Raw genomic sequence first — 17,870 nt, 5'->3', positions numbered from 1 at the left:
GCACCCCGCAAGATCCATCCGCCTTCTTCTAGAAGGGCGGCCTCGGGGAGGATGGCAACCGCGCATGCGCGGGTGATGTCATTTACGCGGCACCGGCCGTGCCATTTACGCGGTGCCGCTTTTACGCAGCACAAAGGCCCAGCGCGCATAAATGACGCGACACCGCTCCTAGCCCCCTGGGGGCGGGAGAATAGGGGGCTGGGAACGGCCTCCGACGCCGGAGTGAAACACTCTGGTTTTCACTCCGGCGTCAGCACTTAATGCCCAGGGTGTAGGAGTAGGGATAGGGTGGAGGTCTGGGCTTAGGTAGGGTGCTCTTTCCAAGGGCCGGTGCAGACTCGATGGGCCGAATGCCCTCCTTCTGCACTGTAAATTCTATGATTCTATGTGTGATAAGGCAGTTGTCAAGATTCATTGCTGTTTCTGTTGCGAGACATTAAGAATCAAGATACCCTGCCCTTCTTCAGCTGATGAGCCAGTTAAGCAAATGCCACAGCCAGTTACTTATGGCACATCAGGCAGCCACCTGGCTTATTGAATCCATGCCAGCTCGCCAGAGCAATCCAAATAGCATCACCCCCCTGCTCTTCTCCAGTCAGGGGACCCTTCTTGTAAATTGAGACACTGGTTCATAGCTAGTTGACTTGCTGCAGTTTTATCAGGACTGAGATAGTTTCATCTTGGAGGGGTTTTTCAATGTTTTGCAATGGATTGGCCATGCTAAATTACCCTTAGCTCCAAAAAAGGTCAGGTGGGATTACTGGGTTACAGGGATAGGGTGGAGGTGTGGGCTTAAGTAAGGTGCTCTTTCCAAGGGCCAGTGCTGACTCAGTGGGCTGAATGGCTTCCTTCTGCACTGTAAAATGCTATGATTTTAAACTCAGATCCATTCTTCAAAAGATAATCATTTCATTAGAAATGTTCAGTATGGATATAGTTTCTCCTCCTGGACTGAGATGCGAGCACTCATGATTTTACAGGCTTTAAGATTAGATTTTAACAGCTTCCAGTTCTTGCCTTGGGCTTGCACTCACTTATTGTGAAACCTCGTCATTTTTAGTTCAGTTCCTGGAATTTTGATGTGGTTTTCGGTGTAGTGGTGTTTTAGTGCAATTGGTTATCCCAGATGCCTTAGTCCTTGCGCTTTGCCGAATCTGTACTGCTCCTAAATGTATTGTAACCAGATTAAAAATCACAACTTTGCCTTCCTAAAATAACCCTCTAGAAATGAGCCCAGCACAGGACCTCATTAAACTGCACCAGCATTTTAGGTGGTGTATCGAGACAAAGTTCAGTTTTGTAGCAAATTATCCAACTTACGAGACTTCCGGTGGCAGCTATGAGGGAATAGGTCACATACTTGGTGGCTCCCGCTCTGGCTGGGCTTTTGGACCTTTTTTCCTGACTTCTCTGTTGTTTTCAGTCTCGACTTGGAAAGGGCGGACATTTAAGTACTGGATCCACACAGTGATGCATGGAATGGAGAAACCCAAGGGACCTCAAGGGAAGAAACAGAAAGATAAGCAAGGGCTGGATAGAAGTGGCTGCTGAAGTTAACATAGCCGAGGTACGGACCCCTGCTGCGACGGCCCAGCCATCGATGGAGGAGCTGATGCAGGTCATTCAAGAGGCCTTTGCCAGACAGAAACGAGATTGTCTTGACCCAATAAAGAAGTTGATTGATCGGATGGAACGCAGGCTGGATGCCCAGGATCAGACGATCCAGAAGTTGGGGAAAGTGCTGGCAGACCAGGAGGAGCACCAAACGGTGGTCGAGCTGGAGGTGGGGATGCTGAAGGATCAGCAGAAGAGGCTGTTCGAAAAAGAGGAAGAGCTGGAGAACAGTGCGCGCCGGCAGATTTTGAGAATTGTCGGTCTCCCTGAAGGGGCTGGTACCGCTTTTGTGGTAAATATGTTCCAGAAGCTTCTGGGGGAGGGGGCTTTTCCTCGGCCGCTGGAGGTGGACAGGACGTACAGGGCGATGGCGAGGAAGCCACGGCCGGGGAACCCCAAGGACGATGGTGGTGTGGTTCCACAGATTTCTGGATAAGAGTGTGTCCTCCAATGGGCCAAGCGTACCAGGAGCTGCAAGTGGGACAATAGCATATTGCGTGTCTATCAGGACCCGAGTGTGGAGGTGGCCAGAAGGAGGGCAGGCTTCAGGCAAGTGAAGGAGATCCTGTTTAAGAGGAAAGTGAAATTTGGGCTCCTCTACCCGGCGTGCCTCTGGGTCACCCATGAGGACCAGCACCACTAGTTCAAATCGACCGAAGCAGCGATGGACTTTGCCAAAAAGGGTCTGGCGCAGAACTGAGAACTTTGCGGACTTAAAATGCAGCGTCTTTCTCTTTTTTGAGTGATGTATATATGGTTTGACTGTTGTCCTTTCTTTTTTGTTCGTCTTTGAAGTTCGGGTGAATTAAAAGATATTCTGTCGTTGTTGGGTTTTTTGGTGTTTTGATGGGGGCTATGTTTTATTTAATATTATTTTAATTTGCACTATTGAGGGGTGTGCTGTGGGGGTCTCGGTCTGTCTCCTATGGTAATTAGGAGATTGTTCGGTTTTGATGAAGGAAGCGGTTTCAATGGGCCGGGCCGGGGGGGGGGGGGGGGGGGGGGGGGGAGAGAAAGAGTGCCACCAGGCGAGCTGGTGTGGGGATGTACAGAGTGATATTGCTGGGGGGAGGGGAGGGAAAGAGCTATTCTGCTGACGAGGGAGGGACTTGGGTCTGGGGGCTTCCTGGAGGTGGGCAGTTGGCGACGCGATGCATGGGGAGGAGGCGGGCCCAGAAAGGGAGATGGCTGATCGTTTGGGAGGGGCACAGTGCCCCCCAACCAGGCTGATCACCTGGAATGTTAGAGGGCTGAGTGGGCCGGTCAAGAGGGCCCTGTGTTCGTGCACCGGAGGGCTCTGAAGGTGGACGTGGTGATGCTGCAAGAGACGCACCCATGGAGGTTTAGACAGCCGACGGCTAGGGAGTTCTCTTTCTACTCGCATGTACAGAGTGTATTCCCGGATCGACTTTTTCATTTCGAGTAGGGACCTGCTGGCGGGGGTGGTGGACACAGGTTACTCGGCCATCACTGTCTCGGACCATGCTCCACATTGGGTGGAACTGCAAGTCAGTGAGGAGAGCTTCCAGCGCCCACAGTGGCAATTGGACGTGGGCCTGTTGGCGGATGAGGCGGTGTAAGAGAGAGTAAGAAAGTGTGTGCTGGACTACCTGCGGTTCAATGACACGGGGGGGGGGTCTCAGCGGTGGAGGCAGTGTTGAGAGGGGAGTTGATTTCAATCCGAGCTCATAGAGAGACAGGACGGATAGGGCAGAGGCGGACCGACTGATCAAGGAGATCCTACGGATAGAGAGGAGGTATGCGATGACGTCAGGGGTGGAACTGTTAAGGGAGTGCCGGAGGCTGCAGGCGGAGTTTGGGGTGCTGTCCACGAGCAAGGCAGTGGAGCAGCTTAGAAAGGCGAAGGGGACGCGGCCATCAGAATGCTGGCGCAGCAGTTGAAGAGGGAGGTGGCCAGGGGAATTGATAAGGTGGACGACGGGGATGGGAACCTAGTAGGGGATTCGGCTGGGCTAAATAGGGCGTTCAGGGGTTTTAATAATGGACTTTACCGCTCAGCCCGAGGGGATGAAATGCTTTTTAGACGGGCTGACAGGGTGGGCAGGGAGCAGGTGGGTGAGTTGGGGGCTCTGAATAGGGCCGAAGAAATCTCTAAGGGCTTGAAGGCAATGCAGTTGGGCAAAGCTCTGGGGCCGGATGGGTTCCCGGTAGAATGTTACAATAAATGTTCAGGGATATTAGGGCCGTTGCTGGTTAAGATTTTTAACTAGGCGAGGGATAGAGGGGTGCTGCCCCCGACGATGTCACAGGCCACCATTTTGTTAATATTGAAGCGGGACAAAAACCCGGAGCTGTATGGGTCCTACAGGCCGATCTCGTTGCTCAATGTGGACGCTAAGCTGCTGGCCAAAGTGTTGGCCTCCAGAATTGAAGATTGTGTGCCGGAGGTGATTATGGAGGACCAAACCGGATTTGTCAAGGGTAGGCAGTTGGTGGCCAATGTTAGAAGGTTGCTTAACGTGATTATGATGCCCCGGAGGTTAGGGAAGTAGAGGTAGTTGTGGCCATGGATGCAGAGAAGGTGTTTGACCGGGTAGAGTGGGACTATTTATGGGAGGTGTTGGGACGCTTTGGGTTTGGTAGGGGCTTTAGGGACTGGATCAGGCAGCTGTACCAGGCTCCGGAGGCTAGTGTAAGGACAAACAAGTCAACCTCTGACTTTTAGGCTGTATCGGGGGACACGGAAAGACACGGATGTCCCCTCTCCCCGCTGCTGTTTGCGCTAGCCATAGAGCCACTGGCAATTGCTCTGAGAGCTTCCAGTGACTGGCTCGGGAGAGGAGTGGTGGCGGGGTGGGGGGGGGGGGGGGGGGGGGGTGGGTGGGAGGTGGAGCATAGTGTATCGCTGTATGCGGATGAGTGGCAGATCCAGGGTCAGGGATGAGGGAGATGATGATGATTCTGGGGGAATTCGGCTGGTTTTCGGGATACAAATTGAATATGAAGAAGAGTGAGATGTATGTAGTCCAGACAAGAGGGTCGGCTCAGGGAGCTGCTGTTCAGGTTAGTGAGGGACAGCTTTAGATATCTGGGGATACAAGTGGCGCAAGACTGGGGCCGGTTACACAAGTTAAACTTGGCCCGGCTGGTTGAGCAGATGAGGGGCGAGTTTCGGAGATGGGATGTGCTCCCGCTGTCACTGGCGGGGAGGGGGCAGACGGTTAAGATGACGATATTGCCGAGATTTTTATTTGTGTTCCAATGCCTCCCGATTTTCATACCGCGGTCTTTTTTTTTAAAAAAAAGAGGATCAACAAAATCATTTTGGCCTTTGTTTGGGAGGGTATGTCCCCACGGGTGAAAAGGGTGATGCTCGAGGGGAATCAGGGGGAGGGGGGGCTGGCCCTGCCAAATTTTAATTATTACTGGGCGGCCAATATTGCGATGATAAGGAAGTGGGTGGTGGGGGCGGCTTGGGAGCGGCCTCATGCAGGGGCACCAGCTTAGGGGCGCTGATAACGGCACCATTGCCATTCATGCCGGCGTGATATTCCACCAGCCCCGTGGTGGTGGCGGCCCTGGGGATCTGTGGTCAATAGAGGAGATTTGTTGGTGCAGTTTGGTCCCCAATATGCAACAATCATCGGTTCACTCCGGGGAGCTTTCCTAGCTTAGGGGCGCTGGAGGAGAAGTTTGGGCTGGCAGCAGGGAATGATTTCAGATATCTACAGGTGCGGGACTCTGCGCAGTATAGAGTAGGGGGTTAAATAGGCAGGCCTTGGAGGGACGGATGTCGGTGGCTGTTTTTTGATTACTGTTCTTTGTACTCTTATTGTTTTTTTGTACTGTGGTTGTTTGTTATGCCAAAAATACCTCATTAAAAATTGTTAGTTAAAAAAAAAAATATCCAACTTACCCCAGCAGCACCCACATCCACTTTGTAGAAGATCACATGAGTATATTTTATTGCAAACTCCTGGGAGGAGAAAAGACAGTAAATGATCCAGTTAATATGGTGTTCCAAATTACCACACCCCGATATTGCTGTTCCTTCACTGGGTCAAAAACCAGAACTCCCTTCGCAATTGTACATACATGATGTGGACTGCAGCAGTTCAAGGTGGTGACTCACCACCACCTCATGGGGACTCCAAAATTGAAATCCTTTATATAAACGTGTGAAGATTGGTTCCAGCACTGTCCTTAAGCCATGGCACTTTCTTCCCTTTTCATTCCTGCGTTCTTTAGTTTTGAAGCCAGTTCATTTTCTGTTCTGTTACTTGCGCACCAAAATGAGCACTGACTTTATTCATTAATCTATTGATTTGGGAAGGAAGTTAGAAACCAGCGTCTTATCCATTCCATGTCCACCAACTCTTCTGTGTCTTATTCATTAGTGTATTATGGGACAATATATGATAGACCTTTTGGGAAGGCAGCCAATAAATTACATCTGCTGCATTATGTACTTTTAAAAAAAAGTGGTCAAGCAAGACTTTTCTTCTTGAAAGCTACACCGACTGAACTAGCAGAAATGCTGCCATCTCTTGCTTAGCTAGTGTAAAATTGGTCTGAAAAAAGGTTTAATTAGTTTATTTAACAAGTGTTCTTTTCACTGCCATGTCCACATGCCTCCTTTCTTCCAATAAATACAGTATTTTTGGTGTTGACAATAGTAGGTATTTTTGGTGTTGACAATAGTTGTTATCAATGTTAGTCATCAAGGATAGTCAGGTGGACGGGCAGCACGGTGGCGCAGTGGTTAGCACTGCTGCCTCACGGTGCCGAGGTCCCAGGTTCGATCTCGGCTCTGGGTCACTGTCCATGCGGAGTTTGCAAAGTCTCCGTGTTTGCGTGGGTTTCGCCCCACAACCCAAAGATGTGCAGGGTAGGTGAATTGGCCTAAATTGGAAAAATTAATTGGGTACTCAATTTAAAAAAAAATGTATAGTCAGGTGGATAAAACACATTGTTAAGAACCCTGCTGATATTAGATGCGAGGTTATCCCATAACCTAGAAGGATAACTTTTGAACACTGGTTTGTAAATGTGTATTTTGCAATTTGATACGAGGAGAATGGTCCAGTCTTGCTGTTGACATGCAAACAAAAGACTTCACACACACTTGGAACCCTGAGAAGAGCCCCTTTTCCTGAATCAAGATCCTATGTAGCAGGATTTTTCAAAGTGTGGGTTGCAACTAATCGGTGGATCACAGGTGGATGTCGGAGTGATTCGTCGCAGTGTTCCGGATCACCAGAGAAGTGCCCAACGGCCGCTACTGGATTATGTGAATGGCGGCCTCCCCGCCTTTTAAATAAGGAAGTAAGACAGTATTGCAGTCTTCTGGCCACAAGTGGCAAAGTGAGCATCTCACATTCCCTACAGGTACACGTGACGTCAGGCGCCATGTGCCATGTAAGTGCTATTAGTCCACCCCCAAAGTTTAAGCCAAAGAAAACTAAAACCATGTTCCCCTCTCTCCATTTTGTCCCCCACATCTCTTCCATTTGCTAGCCTCCCCTCTAGTATGGTGGCCCCCACCTACCCCAGTCCCCGTGCATCCAACAGATCATAACCTTACCTTTCCATCTTTTAACCCCCCATATATGAGCTCAAATCCAGAACAAAGATCCCCAACATAAAATAGGAGAGAACGATAAAGGAAGAGGAAAAGAAAAAGGCAAAGAAGCATCAACCTCGCTTCCTCCGGAGCATCCATGTAAAGCTTAGTTTTAGTACATGATCCACAGTAGAGTTGAATAAAATTCCCCTTGATTTCATGCCTTCCTTGTCTAGAGCCGCCTTGACCCCGTTAAATCTGCCCCTTCACTTTTCCATGTTTGTGCCCCAATTTGGCTGGACTTGGACCACATTCCACTCCCAGGTGCTCTTTTGTCTGCCTCGCACAACGCAGAATTTTCTTATCCAGGAATCTGCGTAGACATACCACCATTGCTCTCGGCTGCTCATTGGCCTCTTCCACAGTGCTTTGTGCACTCGGTCCACCTCAGTGGTGGTGGTTGGGGGGGGGGGGGGGGGTGGGGAGAGAAATCATAGGCCTTCTCCCCCATTAAGCTTTTCAGTATACACGCAACGTATCAGTGGCCTGCAACCCTCGATCCCTCCCGGCAGTTCTCTACCTCCTCGGATAGCTTCTTCTGACTCCACTACCAAAGGTGATCTCCACCTGCAACAAGACCAGCTGATCCTCTTGGTCAGCCACAGACTCCTTGAAGCCATGCTCATTGGGTTTCCAGCCTTTGTTACATCCTTTCAACTGCCCCCTGTATCAGGTCAGTTACCCTGGCAAGATCTTCCGATGTTTCAATCCTCCGTTTCCGAAATTATTGCATTAAAAATTTGACCAATTGGTCCGTCGACCACTGTGCCAGAAGTGCTGTCTAGGAGCCTGACACCATCGCGCTTTCAGCTACACTTGGAAGATCACCTAGTCTGTTTGTTGCTGCTTCCCCCACCCCCCCCATACTTCTTGGTCCGGTAAGAAGCAGACATGCCCCGGTGGAGAGTGTCTCACATCTGTCACTTCCGTTGCTTTTTCCTGCATCGTTTGTCTGCTTAAGTGGGTGTTCGGGGCCAAAAAGTGCTACCTCGTGTGGGAACCACCAAATACGTGACCACGTACGCCATGGACGCCACCGGAAATTTTTTTTATTTAAGAAAAGAAATTTAAAGTGCAGAGTTCTTCTTTTGCCCCAATTAAGGGACATTTTAGTGTGGCCGATCCACCTACCCTGCACAATCTTTGGGTTGTGCAGGTGAGACCTACGCAGACTTAGGAGAATGTGCAAATTCCACACGGGCAATGACCCAGGCCCAGGATCGAGCCCGGGTCCTCTTGGTGCCGGGAGGCAACAGTGCTAACCACTGCACCACCTTGCTGCCCTGTAACCGTTGGAAGTGAGCCTCCGCCATTTGCCCCTTTGCAGAGGCACGAGGAACTTTTGAGTCCGACGATGATCCCTTGCCCGGCTTCTGCCCAGTATTTTATTTACCAGACATTAACCCTCTTTCATCCCATTCTTCAAACTTAACCTTTATGTATCCCATTCTTATTTGCCTCAAAAATGCCTTGAAAACATCTAAAACACAAAGCAGCTGTGCGGTCAAAATATCTTGGCAACTATTTTAAGTCTATAGGGGCTACAAAATTGCAAGGCTGTTTGGAGTCAATCCTGGACTGCTAGAAGACTGTGGACAAAATGGTCAGATGAAGCAGAGTGATCATTCAGGAACTGATATTTGGGGTGGATCACATTTGCGGCAAAGATCACTTACCAAGTACTCACCTCAAATTTTGGTGCGATAGTTTTACAAAGTCCACACCATTCGGCGAAAAAGTCAAGCACAACTAACTGGCCTCCAGCCTGCTTCAGCTTAGCCTCAAAATCTTCCTGAAAAATTAGAAAATATTTTACTCATTAAAATGTCATGTCATTAATTAGATTAAAATACACAGTTTCTCTCTGTAAAAGGAGAGAATTGGAGTCTGGTGTAGTATTATTGAGGGGATGGCCTGTATATAAAGCTTCTCCCCAGCCTACAGGTCAGGTCTCTATAACCAGGTCTCCTCAGGGTTTCAGCAGCCCTTAGAAAGTCAGTCTCCAGTGGTAAAAATAAAAAAAAAGAGACAAGTTTTCCCAGCTGAACAGCCCAAGACCAGACTCCATTCCGTCTCTAGGAACACCACAAGTGGGCAGAACATACTAGCTCACCCACACCCAAATCCACCCTTAGCCACAACCCTTTTCCCAGTCAGCATTGCAGCATGAAGATACCAAAACATGTAAGAAGTAGGCTGTACAAATCAACGGGCATTTGTTTGCAATGACTCACTTCACAAGAGTCGGAAGTTGTAGAGAAGTAGAAAAAGTTAATACGTGAAACTGAAATAAACTTTGACAAAAAAGGGTCATCTGGACTCGAAACATTAGCTTTTTTCTCTCCCTGCCAGACCTGCTGAAATTTTCCAGCATTTTCTCTTTTGGTTTCAGATTCCAGCATCCGCAGTAATTTGTTTATATATGGAAATAAACTTGCTTTGTTTTCCAAATTACCAGTATGTAAAAAAGGTTCTGAGTCGCAGCCAGAAATACCATTAAAAAATTATTGGACTAGATTAACAATAATTCCAGAGAGACCTTCACAAGGCGCCGCTTTAACCTTATAAAAAGGACCCACTCATGTGGGAAAAAGGCAGCATTTTTCCTGCTCTAAACAATCAACATCATTGCAAAGAAAAATGTTCACCTCCTCACTGGAGTCAGTGTCTCTTAATAACCAACTAGGAATTGCAATTGTTATGCACTTATTAAAAAACGAAGCACTGGGAATTGCAGCTAAACTATTTGTTCCCAGTTTGCCCTCAAGATATAATAACCTGCAAATTCAATTTGAGGTTAGGATTAGAGGGCAGCTCAAATTTAAGTGGCAGCGCGAGAGCTTTTCCCCACTCGAACATTCATGACTTGTTTTGGAGGTTTTAACAAGACGGATTCTGGACAGCGGTGTCTCTGATCAATGTTCCAGCAAACCTCCCGCCTCTTTATGTCCCCACCCCGACCCCGGTCACCCTCCCTGGCCTATATTTGTGGAATTAGTAAAATCATCTTCCAGCATTTCAGTCCATTAAACAAAGTTATAGCTTTCTGAACGGAGTTTAAACTCATTGTTGAGGCCGTTGCAGAATTAATTATTCCTGCTCAGGGTCTCAGGAACAGTTTTTTGGGTGGGTGGATGAGGGGGTCACCAAGATGTTTGAAATCAAACGAGAGTTAAACAGCCGAACGTCATGATCAGATGTTCACGTGTAAAAAGGCTTGAGGTTTGGAAAGAGATCTTTGTTGAACGCACTGCCTGCCGACTGGGCACGCTGATTCCGAGGTCAATTTCAGTGGCATTTCCCCGTTACTGATCAGTAGATTCAGACAAACTATTCTCATTACTTTAACAATTGGGCGAAACGCCTACAATTAAAGTGGCCGCTTTAAAGGGTTTCGGGATCGTACACTTGGACTCGCTTTATCAGCATGACAAAGCAGATTGCTCATGAATCAGCAAGTGAAGATTTACAGAAACAAACATGGTGAAATCCCACACACAAAATAATAATTTGAGAAGGAATAATTGGCTCCAAGCTTACCACATTTTTGATAAAGCAGACTTCTTGTGAGGGCCACGAAGAATCCAGCTCGAGTTTTAAGGATACAAAGTAATAACATTTATTTACAATAACATATATATATAACAGTCGCAGTAACTTCCCTTGCTGCATCCTCCTTCCTGCTGGTTCCTCAACTGGCCAGCTTTATTTATATTAGGAGTTTACTCATGGTTTCTCCGCCCCCCTCATTGGGGAAGCTCATACACCCACAGGATTGTGGGATTGTCATTAGTCCCCAGCCAATGGTAAGTAGGCAGGTTATAACATCCCTCCCCCCCAAAGTCCAAGGAATCCACCGAAGACCCTGGCGAAGGAGGGCGTCGGACTCGTTTGGCCGCAGGCCGGACACCATTTGCACGCGGCGCTGGATCAGGCGGCGTGTAACGAGACGGAGACCGGCGCTTCCGTGATGAACGGCGCAACGGTTGTATATCCACGGCCCGTGGACCCAAGGATTCCCCCTCTGATGCATCCTGTGTCTCCATCTCGGAGTCAAAGTCTGCTGCCTCCGTCATGTCAGCGTCTCTATCTCCATTCAGTTCCGTAATGACCTGCGCAGGCTTCGAGTGAGGCACCAGTGGAAGATTGTGAGGACTACCTTCCCTTGTCTCTGGTCTCTGCGGCTGTAGAAATGAGCTCCCGGGGCGGGGAATCTTTTGAGGGGATAGTCTTCTGGACCGAACATGGTCTACATGTTTGCGCTGGAGACGACCCTGGGCTTGTACCTGGTAAGATATAGGGCCCGTTTGGCGAAAGGTTACACCAGGAACCCATTGGGCACCACCAGCAAAATTCCGAACGAACACTGGGTCACCGGGCGCAAACTGCCGAATCGGCCGATGCCGAGAAAATCCCTGTCCCTGCCGTTCTTGCGTGCGGCGTACTTTTGCGCCAATATCCAGCAAAACCATACTAAGGCGGGTGCGAAGTCTCCGGCCCATTAGGAGTTCTGCGGGAGCTACCCCAGTCACTGCATGGGGGGGTGGTCCTGTACGTAAACAAAAAGCGAGCCAGTCTCGTGTCCATTGATCCGGAAGACTGCTTCTTTAGGCCTCTTTTGAATATTTGCACTCTGCCAACCCATTTGAAGCCGGGTGGTAAGGGGCAGTGCGGATATGGTGGATGCCGTTCATCTTCGTGCACCTCGCAAACTCCTCACTCGTGAATGGAGTGCCGTTATCCGTGACCAGCACCTCGGGGAGGCCATGCGTACTAAACGATAAACGCATCTTTTCAATTGTTGCGCAGGACGTTGTCCCCTGCATCTTATGCACCTCTAGCCATTTGGACTGGGCGTCAATTAGTAGAAGGAACATGGATCCTTGAAAAGGGCCTGCGAAATCTGCATGCAAGCGTGCCCAAGGCCGCCCTGGCCATTCCCAGTGATGTAGGGGCGCGGCCGGCGGAAGCTTCTGATGCTCCTTGCAAATGGAGCAGTTTTGGGCCACCTTCTCAATCTCGGTGTCGAGGCCTGGCCACCAGACATAACTCCGGGCCAACATTTTCATTTTGGTCACGCCTGGATGCCCATTGTGCAAGTCTGATAGTATCAGCTCCTGGCCTTTTTCCGGGACAATCACATGCGTCCCCCACAAGAGGATGCCGTCTTCCACGCTGAATTCTGACAGCTTGGAGGAAAATGTCCACAACTCGCCTGGGAGTTGTCTATGCTGCCCACCATACAGGACTATGTGCCGAACCTTTGACAGGACTGGCTCCGTCTGGGTCCACTCACGGATCTGTGATGCCGTGACAGGCAAGGTGTCCATAATATTTAGGGTTGCAACCACCTCACCGGTCGTGGGGGTCGACATGGGGCCGGTCGATAAAGGCAATCGGCTCAGTGCGTCGGCATTTGCTATCTGCGTACCTGGTTTGTCCTCCAGAGAATACTCGTATGCAGCAAGCAACAAAGCCCAGCGCTGGATCCGTGCAGAAGCAATGGGCGGTATTGGCTTATCCTCTCTGAAAAGTCCCAGCAGGGGCTTATGATCAGTCACGATAGTGAAATGGCGGCCGTACACGTACTGGTGGAGGCGTTTCATCGCAAAAACTACTGCCAGGCCTTCCTTCTCGATCTGCGCGTACTTTTTCTCCGCTGCAGTCAATGTGCGGGAGGCAAAAGCTATCGGTCGTTTGGCCCTGTTCTCCATCTTGTGGGACAGGACGGCCCCAATACCATTCGGGGATGCATCACATGTGACGAGCAAAGGCTTTCCAGGATCATAGTGGGTTAGTAATCCAGACGACGACAATTGTTGCTTTACCCGCCGGAAAGCGGTTTCTTGCGGCTGACCCCAACCCAGGTGTGATTTTTCTTTAGCAGAAGGTGCAAAGGGGCCAGCGTAGTTGCCAGATTGGGGAGGAACTTCCCGTAATAGGTTACGAGACCGAGAAAAGAACGAAGATGCGAAGTGTCAGTCGGGGCGGGGGCATGTTGAATTGCACGCACCTTCTCTGCGACGGGGTGCAGACCTTCGCGGTCCACCCGATTACCTAGGTAGACTACTTCCTTTGCCTGAAATACGCACTTTGTGCGACGTAAACGGACTCCAGCCTCCGAAAAGCGTCTAAGGACAGCCTCCAGATTTTCGAAATGTTCCTGCTCCGACGTCCCTGTAATCAAAACATCATCTAAGTAGACAGCGACACGTGGTAAACCTCTCAAAATGCCCTCCATAACACGTTGAAAAATTGCGCAGGCAGAGGATACTCCAAAGGGCAACCGTGTATATTCATACAGGCCCCGGTGTGTATTAATCATTACATATGGTCGGGAGGCAGGGTCCAGCTCCAACTGCAGGTAAGCGTGACTCATATCTAATTTTGTGAACGAGAGTCCACCTGCAAGTTTCGCGTAGAGATCCTCTATGCGAGGCATTGGATATCGGTCGAGTCGGGAAACCGTATTCACTGTAAGTTTATAGTCGCCACACAAGCGAACTGTGGCATCTGGCTTCATTACAGGTACAATTGGTGCTGCCCAGTCAGCAAAACGGACGGGCCTGATAATATCCAAACTCTCCAAACGAGTGAGCTCCCCTTCTACCTTCTCGAGCAAGGCGTAAGGCACTGGGCGCCCCCGGAAATAGCGCGGAGTGGCTCCTGGTTCGACTTGGATACGGGCTACGGCCCCTTTTATTTTCCCCAAACCAGGCTGGAATACATCTGGGTATCGTCCTAGTCAACCCTTCATAAACTGTTTGGAGGATGTGCTGCCATTGCAACCGCAAATGGCGCAACCAGTCCCGACCCAACAGGCTGGGCCCATGGCCGCGCACCACGATAAGTGGGAAACGCCCCTCCTGGCGTCCATAAACAACAGGGGTCATTGTAGTTCCTGCAATGGCCAGTGGTTCCCCCATGTAGGTGACCAACCTGGCCTGTGAGTCGGTTAATGTAAGGGTCTGTATACCCTGCTTGATGCGGTCGAATGTCCTCTGGGCGATCACAGAGACTGCTGCGCCAGTATCCAACTCCATCTCAAGCGGGTGGCCATTGACCCGTACTGTCACCTTAATGGGGGCCACACGGGGAGCTGCCACACAATGCAGCTGCAGGCAGTCGTCCTCCGTCTCCACCTCCTCAGGAGTAGTCGCCGCAGGTTCATCCACATGGAAGGTACGGCCCCTGGGCTGGTCCCAGTTACGGCCCCTGGGCTGGTCCCAGTTTTGGTCGGAACGACGGAGCCTCTGGCGCCCTCAGGACCGCTGTCCGCGACGGGGTCGGCGCCTACAAGTCTGACACGGACATGGCTCCTCATCCATTGGTTCTGGAGAAGGCTCCCTTCGGGGAGGAATGTCCGACGGCCACTGGCGTCGGTCCGGGCGTTGCCTCGCCCAAGGTACCGCAGGAATGCGGGGGGACGTTTTCGGACGGAAGGGGTTGCGCCCCAAGGCATGCACTTCCATTCCCTGTAGCTCCTGCACTCCTCGTTCTGCGCTCTCTCGGGTCAATACTATTTGAATGGCCTGTTGAAAAGTCAATGTTGGCTCAGCTAACAACTTTCTCTGGGTGGCTGTATTGTTAATACCGCAAACCAAACGGTCGCGTAACATTTCTGACAAGGTCTCACCATAGTCACAGTACTCCGCAATCCTGTGTAGCCTGGATAGAAAATTGGCAAGGGATTCTCCAGGGGTCCTCTTGACAAATGTGATATAAAATAATTGTTTTAGAGATATTAGTTACTGTAATGTAGAGATAGGCCAGTCTCATTTTGGTGAGTTCGCAGACAAAGGATTTCAGAACGCATGGCAAAGCAAGGAGGAGGTGTGTCCAGCTACGGAGGGGAAAAGGATGCTGGGTAATAGGGGGCCAGAGGAAGGGATTGGAAGTGAGCCAATTAGGATGTATGGCCAGGTCAGGAGGGGTATAGGATGACCTATGGGAATCATGTATGTGAAACTTGATGCCATTTGAATGTATCAGTAGAGATTCCTTTGTCCTACAGACTCACTCGATTCCGGAGGTACAGAAAGCAAGATGTGTTTTGTACCGCTGTGAACTGAGTCAGGCTTGCAAGTCAAATAAAATAACTAATGCTGTACCTGCAAATCCATCTCGACTTTTATTGAGGCCAGACTGACGGGTAAAGAAAATTGTGTTTTGTCACTCTCAGCGGTATTAAACCAGTAACGCTGGACTATCGTGGACGGGGTTGGGTTAAAATGTTGTCCCACTATATTCACAAGTTCATCAAACGTTTTGGTGTCCGGCGCAGCTGGGTATGTAATGCTCCTAATCACCCCAAACGTACGCGGGCCGCAGGCGGTGAGCAGTATGACCACCTGGCGCTCGTTTTCGGTGATATTGTTTGCCCGGAAATAGTAACGCATCCGTTGTGTGTACTGGTTCCAGCTTTCCAGCGCAGCATCAAAAACATCCAAACGTCCATACAGAGGCATGGTATAATAGAAAACAACTTCCAACCTGTATCCAACAAAAATCCAGGGAGGTGGCTTCAGCAGTGTAGACAGCTATTCACTTTAACCTTCGTCGCCAGTTTTGTGAGGGCCACGAAGAATCCAGCACGAGTTTTAAGGATACAAAGTAATAACATTTATTTACAATAACATATATATATATATAACAAGACCATTCTGTCTGGTGTTTTAACTCCTCTGTCTGCTGATCCATAAAACAACGCCAGCAGTTCAGGATCTCTGCAAGTTATACTGAGAAGAGGAGCACAAACCGGGTTGAGTGTTGTGAAGAACAGGAAGTTGGTTTTATTGTGTGATTATTGGTGTGAGAAAGCTGCAGTAAGAAGGAATTGTAACGTAAAGAGCGATATGTGTGTAATGTTATCAAAATTGAATGGAAGAAAGTCAAGGGAATGTGTAACTCTGATGGAAATGTACACTTAACACAGTTCAAAATGTTCTGTAATGTTTATGATAGATTTTATGAATAAAGTATATTTTTTGGAAAAAAAACTAGTGCGACTCAATAGTTTCCCCCAAGCGAGTAAGAAGATTATGAAGTTGGTGAGTTTCGACCCCCAAAAAATTGCCTTGGTAACAAGCTCCTTAATTTCTTTTTTTTTAATCAACATTTTATTGAGGTATTTTTGAAGCTCCTCAATTTCTATTCTTAATCCTTATTCCTGGCCTATCTGGTTGGCATTTGTTCACTGATTTATGTGACAGGATGTGACCGTTAACACAACTCTCCAAGCCTCAACAGTCCGAACCTGCAAGGTCTCTGAGAAGAAAGAGGCCTGAGGTACATGGAAGACCAGTGTCTGCAAGTTCCCCTCTGTCACATCCTGACATAATTGACAGTACATCGCCATTGAGTGAGTTTTAAAAAAGTGTAACTTTAGCTGAGTCATGCAGCCTCAGCACAATATGAATTAAATCTTTCTTAAGTGGCCCTATTGTGTCAAAATAGGTTTGTGAAAATCAAAGTGATGGTAGATAATAAACGGTGAATCTTAATAAGACCAATGGCACAAGGCCTTAAACTAGTGTGAATTTTAAAAAATATATATATTTTATTGAAATTTTTCAAACAAAATTTTTTTTCCGTTTTTACAACTCAACAAAGGAATATACATTAAACATTATTTAAATAATATAGTGAGCTAACAGCAAACTAGAAAAGAAAAAACAAAAAACAAATAGCAACAAATAGCAAAAACAAAAACACGAAATAGTGCTCCCCCCCTTCACCCCCTCCCCCCTGGGTTGCTGCTGCTGTCCTTTCTGTCTTTTCATTATCGTTCCGCGAGATAGTCAAGGAACGGTTGCCACCGCCTGGTGAACCCCTGAGCCGATCCTCTCAACGCAAATTTTATTCGTTCCAATCTTATGAACACTGCCATGTCGTTTATCCAGGCCTCCACGCCCGGGGGCTTCGCTTCCTTCCACATAAGTAGAATCCTTCGCCGGACTACTAGGGACGCAAAGGCCAGAATGTCGGCCTCTTTCGCCTCCTGCACTCCCGGTTCTTCTGCAACCCCAAATATAGCTAACCCCCAGCCTGGTTTGATCCGGACCCCCACCACCTTTGAAATCACTCTTGCCACACCCTCCCAGAACTCGTGCAGTGCCGGACACGACCAGAACATGTGTGTGTGGTTCGCCGAGCTTCCCGAGCACCTCCCACACCTGTCCTCCACCCCGAAAAACCTGTTCAGTCTTGCTCCCGCCATATGTGCTCTATGTAGAACCTTAAATTGATTCAGGCTTAGCCTGGCACATGAGGACGAGGAGTTTACCCTACGTAGGGCATCTGCCCATAGCCCCTCCTCAATCTCTTCCCCCAGCTCTTCTTCCCATTTTCCCTTCAGCTCCTCTATCATCGCCTCCCCCTCGTCCCTCATCTCCCGGTATATTTCGGACACTTTGCCTTCTCCAACCCATGTCCCCGAAATCACTCTATCTTGGATCCCTTGCGTCGGGAGCTGCGGAAAGTCCCTCACCTGTTGCCTCGTAAATGCCCTCACTTGCATGTATCGGAAGGCATTCCCTGGTGGCAACTTATATTTTTCTTCTAGCGCGCCCAGGCTTGCAAACGTCCCGTCTATAAACAGGTCCCTCAGCTTCCTAATTCCTGCTCGCTGCCAACCCTGGAATCCCCCATCTATCCTCCCCGGGACGAACCT

At 49.1% G+C, this 17,870-nt stretch overlaps 1 protein-coding gene across 1 annotated transcript in view; it reads right to left on the bottom strand.

The window, feature by feature from the left end:
* The window catches only part of LOC140429852 (uncharacterized), an 85,891-nt gene extending 74,988 nt beyond the window's left edge, over nt 1-10,903 (bottom strand). Inside the window, exons 1-2 of the mRNA XM_072517339.1 lie at nt 10,739-10,903; nt 8,886-8,990 (exon numbers count right to left, since the gene is read on the bottom strand). Of these exons, the coding sequence (XP_072373440.1) occupies nt 8,886-8,990; nt 10,739-10,870 (237 nt within the window). The 5' untranslated portion in view covers nt 10,871-10,903. The remainder of the gene's footprint in view (nt 1-8,885; nt 8,991-10,738) is intronic.
* Between the last annotated feature and the right edge of the window lie 6,967 nt (nt 10,904-17,870).

Source organism: Scyliorhinus torazame, chromosome 9 (genome assembly GCF_047496885.1).
Source record: "Scyliorhinus torazame isolate Kashiwa2021f chromosome 9, sScyTor2.1, whole genome shotgun sequence".
NCBI classification, from domain to species: Eukaryota; Metazoa; Chordata; class Chondrichthyes; order Carcharhiniformes; family Scyliorhinidae; genus Scyliorhinus; species Scyliorhinus torazame.
This window is presented reverse-complemented; position numbering and strand designations above follow the sequence as displayed.